This window comes from Entelurus aequoreus, linkage group LG25 (assembly GCF_033978785.1).
Source record: "Entelurus aequoreus isolate RoL-2023_Sb linkage group LG25, RoL_Eaeq_v1.1, whole genome shotgun sequence".
NCBI lineage: Eukaryota > Metazoa > Chordata > Actinopteri > Syngnathiformes > Syngnathidae > Entelurus > Entelurus aequoreus.
In genome coordinates, this window is record NC_084755.1 from 39,500,972 (window position 1) to 39,506,971 (window position 6,000).

The 6,000-nt window shown below is 36.5% G+C and overlaps 1 protein-coding gene across 1 annotated transcript in view; it reads right to left on the reverse strand.

Annotated features, from left to right (window-relative positions):
- Nucleotides 1–6,000, reverse strand: part of LOC133642759 (2-amino-3-ketobutyrate coenzyme A ligase, mitochondrial-like) — a 32,452-nt gene that overhangs the window by 25,734 nt on the left and 718 nt on the right. Inside the window, exon 2 of the mRNA XM_062037134.1 lies at nt 3,211–3,341. Within this exon, the coding sequence (XP_061893118.1) occupies nt 3,211–3,341 (131 nt within the window). The remainder of the gene's footprint in view (nt 1–3,210; nt 3,342–6,000) is intronic.

Genomic DNA, 6,000 nt, shown 5'->3' on the forward strand with positions numbered 1-6,000 from the left:
CCCCTAAAAAAATAAAATAAATAAATATTGACTGTTGTTACCAAAGTATATTAAGTGGGATTTTTCAGAAAAACAAATATATACAGTAACACAAAAACAACCTGTCTCTGTGATCACTATAGGTGTGTAAATAATAATATAGTGTTAAATAAAATCAGTCCCTTGGGCACAAAACTGAAAATAATACAGCTCTCCAAAAAGTGCACTTCTGCTGCTATTGGAACATACTAACTACACACACAGGCAGACAGCTGACAAACAATCCAAGACGTCTAATAAAGTTCCAAAGCAGATTAATCTATTTAGGCTCTTTATTGTTGTTGATCTTGCTTTGTCTTTTCCTACCTTTACTTTTGTCTTGCACTGGACTGTTATTTTTATTTTTTAAACTGAAATACACACAATGACAAATGTATAAGCTATGTGATTCAATTAACATACTGAAATGTAATACACAATATATAAATATTAGCTTCACACAAATATACAGTACTATCATCAAACAAATACTTCTGAGTGTTGAAACTATTTCGATGGTGGAAATACACGACTGGCAGCCATTTTAAGTCCTCAAAACATCCATTGAAACAGTGCACAAAAATAGTTTTCCAATAAACATCTTAGTATCAAATTTAACCACTTTCCACCTTAATATTGAGTTACATAAACAAGTTAAACAGTTTACTTACAGACTTGTCTTTTCCAAGGCTTGTAAGAGCTAACACAACTTGTCTACTTCTCAATTGTCTCATGAACTGAACAGACATCGCCAACCCGGAAGTGCCTAAACTACAGACGCGTAGTATTTTCATATCGCCACAAGGTTAGCACGTTAACTGCTAGCAAACTTGTGATAACGTTAGCATGCTAGCTTTTTTTTGCTAGCGTCTCTCATATTAGCATGCTAATGTTTTTTTTATGCTAGCTTTTTTGCTACTTTTTATGTCCACACCAACAAATACTGCATTTTGGCATTTCTTCTTACCCAGTCATGTGCTAGCTTCCTAACGTTAGCATGCTAGTATGCTAACCTTTGCATGGCAACGTTTCCTGCTAATATTACACTTTTTTGTCTACGTCCGCAGCCATACACCTTGGAGTCATATAATTTGGAATGTGACACATGTTAACTGTTAGCATACTAACGTTAGCATGCTGGCACGCTAACATCAAAGTAATATCTTTTTTTTGGCAAATGTTACGCTTTTTTGTCTAATTCCGCAGCCATACACCTTGGAGTCATATAATTTGGAATGTGACACATGTTAACTGTTAGCATACTAACGTTAGCATGCTGGCACGCTAACATCAAAGTAATATCTTTTTTTGGCAAATGTTACGCTTTTTTGTCTAATTCCGCAGCCATACAGCTTACAGTCATATAACTTGGTATTTTAAACATGCTAACTGTATGCATGTTTACGTTAGCATGCTAACATTACAGTGCTAGCTTTTTGAGCTAAATTGGCAACAGTTTACCCTACAGTCATATAACTTGGTATGTGACACTTGTTAACTGTTGGCGTGCTAACTTTAGCATGCTAGCACGCTAACATTTAAGTGCTAACTTTACGTTTTTTTTTCTCTAATTACACAGCCATACACCTTACAGTCGTATAACTTGGTATGTGACACATGCTAACCATTAGCATGTTTATGTTAGCATGCATTACTAAAATATCAACACTAAATTAGTAATCTTACTCTTGATTTTAATCCTATTCAATAGTTACAGTGCTAAAATAAATACAAATAAATATAAATCAATTAAATAAAAATAAAACAATTAAAATGGAAAAACAAAAATAAATAAATACTAACTAAATTTGATAATAATTATTGACGTATGTTTCTTAAATATACTGTCAGTAAAATTTTACAAAAAATAAAAATACAGCTTTAGTCATAATTTTTGCGCTTAAGAATCTTCTCCATAACTTTAGCGACAGACTCCTTGTGTTTGTTTGATATCGTCATTACTGCCACAAGTGGTGGAAATGTGTATTACAACTGAGCACCGCTGCAGCCCATATGGACCAAAGCTGAGAAACAGATATTTTTTGGTGGCCCTCTACCTGTAGAGGGCACTCGTGGCCCGACAATGGGCGCCTGCCCTATGGTTAAGAAACACTGCTCTAGAGCAGTGTTATTCAACCTTTTCTGAGCCAAGGCACATTTTTTTAATTTAAAAAATTTCGAGGCACACCACCAGCAGAAAACATAAAAAAATTAAACTCATCAGCCAATATTGACAATAAAAAGTTATTCTCGCAATTGTTGGATATTCAAACCATAACCAACCATGCTTCACTATAGCTCTTGTCTCAAAGTAGGTGTACTGTCATGACCTGTCACATCACGCCGTGACTTATTTGGAGTTTTTTGGTGTTTTTGTTCTTGTCTTGCGCTCCTATTTTGATGTTCATTGTCATGTCATGTACGGATGTATTTTGTGGACGCCGTCTGCGGCTCCACACGCCGTAAGTCTTTGCTGTCGTCCAGCAATCTGTCATCAACAACACATCATTTGCAGACTATAATTACTGGCTTGCAAAAAAATATTTTTTTAACACAATTAGGTGAAATTACATAATCTCCCACGCCACGGCACACCAGACAATATCTCACGGTACACTGGTGTGCCGCGGCACAGTGGTTGAAAAACACTGCTCTAGAGGGCCACCAAAAGATACCTGTACTCAGTCGTAATACACTTTCCCACCACTTGTGGCAGTCATGACGATATCAGACAAACAGAAGAAGTCCGGAGCTAAAATAGAGAAAATTCTAAAGCGCAGAACTTATGACTAAAGTGGTGAAGCTGTATTCTCATTTGCACTTTAATGTTATTGACAGTTTATTTAGGAACCATATGTATATTAATAATTATTTATGATGAACTTTAGTAAAATGTATTTTTAATTAATTTATATTTATTTTATCACTGTAATTATTGAATAGGATTAAAATCAAGAGTATGATTACTAATTTAATGTTAATATTTTAGTGGGTCCCGTGACCCTCTGTAGTGGGTGAAGCTGTATTTTCAGCTTCACCTACTACAGCTGTATTTTTTATACATAACTGTATGTAAAGACATCATTATTGAATACCAAAAACCAAGAGTAAGATGACTAATTCAGTGTTAATTCTGCAGTGTTAAAGTTGGGCCCCCAGGTCAGAAAGGTGAAGACCCCCTACGTGCTGTACCTGAGTACCGCAGATGAATCTGACCGAGCTCAGTCCAGCGCCGTACGACTTGAGAGCGTCGATCCCTGCCTGCACCACCTCTGGGTGACTGGACAAGCCAAGGTAGTTGTTGGCACAGAAGTTCAAAATGCCTGGAAGAAAGCAAACACGTCAGTGAGACAAGAGGTATTATCATTTCGGACTGTCTGTGAGGCCGAGAATGTGCTGGTGATTGGATGAACTTGACCGAGGCAAGGAACAGTGCCACGATCACTTGGCGGTCACCCAAGCAGCACTGAGAGCGGACTCCGCCAAAGTACCTCGAGGTAACGTCGCAATTTTCCAACGGCGACAAAGAAAACGACTCGAAAACGACTCAAAAACGCTCCAACTATAGCTAAAATAATGTTAATATACATTGGAATTGCTATTGGCATGCTACTGATTAGCATTAGCGATTTTAACACCTCCACATTTAAAAAAACGTTTTAAACTAAACTAAGATGCACGTTACAATCAATCAGCAGGTGTGTTATAAGTACAATACTTACAGTGTTAACACTTTTTGGGCGCAACAAAAGACTAGACAGCAAAGACTGAACGGACTTCCCAACACACATGAACCAGAAGTGTCCAAACTTTTTGAATTGGGTGCCGCATTTGGCTAAAAAAAATTGGGTTGAGGGCCGAAAAGCCGATTTTATATATATATATATATATATATATATATATATATATATATATATATATATATATATATATATATATATATATATATATATATATATATATATATATATATATATATGTCTTAATTAGATTATCCAAAAAATAGTGCTCGATACCGTGGTAGAGCGTAATATTTTCTTAGAAAAGTATTCAACAAGAACAACATTAAATTGAGCTACAGCTGCATGAACAACATGCGACAAATCATTTCAAACCACAATAAAGCAATTGAAAAGGAGCCGCCCACCACCAGGCAGAACGACTCCAAAACCGACAAAGACTGTAACTGCCGCAAGAAACCTGATTGCCCTCTCAACGGGGGGTGCTTACAACCATCAGTTGTTTACCAAGCAAAGGTAATACGCAAGGACATTAACACATCCGACACATACGTAGGATTAACTGAGGGAGAATTCAAAACCAGATGGAACAACCACAAGGCTTCTTTCAGACGCAAAAGACTCCGGAACACTACAGAACTCAGCAAACACATTTGGAATCTCAAAGACAATAATGTTGAATATTCAATAACATGGCAAATTCATGCATCCAGCACACTTTACAACAGTGGTAACAAAAGATGCAACCTATGCTTAAAAGAGAAACTGTTTATTATATACCGTACAGACTTGTCATCCCTCAACAAGCGCAGCGAAATTGTATCAGCATGCCGTCACAGAAGGAAACACCTCCTAGGTAACACATGAGTCGATCACCACGCCCCCACGCCTGCCTGTACCCACCCGCTCTGTGCCCTATATAAACCATGGTATGTGAATGCCTCCATTAAAATCTCCTGAGGATTGAGGAAAACCCCTCATGAAACAGGCCTGTAGAGATGAAATAGTCTTGTGATTTTTTTCCCACACATACATATATATATATATATATATATATATATATTAGGGATGTCCCGATCCGATATTGATATCGGAAATCAGTCTGATATTAGCCAAAAAAGTGAATATCGGATTTTATCGGACTGAATCTAAAAACTCAGATATAAGCTGTCCATTTACTGCTGCAGCACGTTTATAATAGGTGACTCTGGTTTGATCACACTCCAACACAGTAGGTGGCGGCAATGCCCCTTAATTAACGTCGGTGCCGGCCGCGGAAGAAGAGCGTCTCCGATCCTTCATGCACAGCCCTCGTGATCACAACAACGACAACGCGTGTGCTTGCAACAAAGTGTAGTGATGTCGGCTGCGTGGAAGTATTTGAACCTAAACTCGAACAATACATTTTGTTTTTACTGGATTTGTTGAGGTAATACTCTTATGTTGAAGGTTAAAATGTATGTAACCAATTGGTTAATAATAAATGGGTCAGTTTTTCCTATACCTACTCTTGCTGACTATTGTTTTCTGTTTTAACACTACAACATCAGTAACGGTAACATCACTTTATCAAGCCTTTTCTAACATTTCACACAACAAAATAAGGAATAAATACATGTATGATTCGTGCCTATATCGTATCGTATTGATATCGGCCAATACTCAAGACTACAATATCGGTATCGTATCGGAAGTGACAAAGTTGTATCGGGACATCCCTAATATATATATATATATAATATGTACCTATTATAGTAATATAATGGATATATAATTAAAACTTATTATAACGAGGGACAAAAAGCCGCCAAAAGCCTATATTATATGTGTGTAAATGGATGGATGGATGTATATGTATTATTATTTTGTATTTTTATATGGCGCGTAGACATGATTTATAATAGCCACAAAGTTTAGTTATGTGTGACCACATCTGTTGACATTTTGTGTTGGTTGGATTTTTTTTTCCTTTTGCACAATGACTAGGGAAGGTTGTTTGCAATTAGTCATATAAGTAAATGCTGCGCTTTGCTGGGGTTCCAGAGCATAATTAATTTTTTAAAATGAATGCAAGGAATAGTGTGTGTGAGTGAGTGTGTGAGCTTCTTCAGCGTTGCAAAAAAGAAAAATCACAGAAGATAGTTTATCATTTTATTTTGCATGGACATATTTCTTTCTCTGTACTATAAATGTTTATCAACTGTGTTATGAATTTTGAATCTTACTTTTACTTTTTTATTTA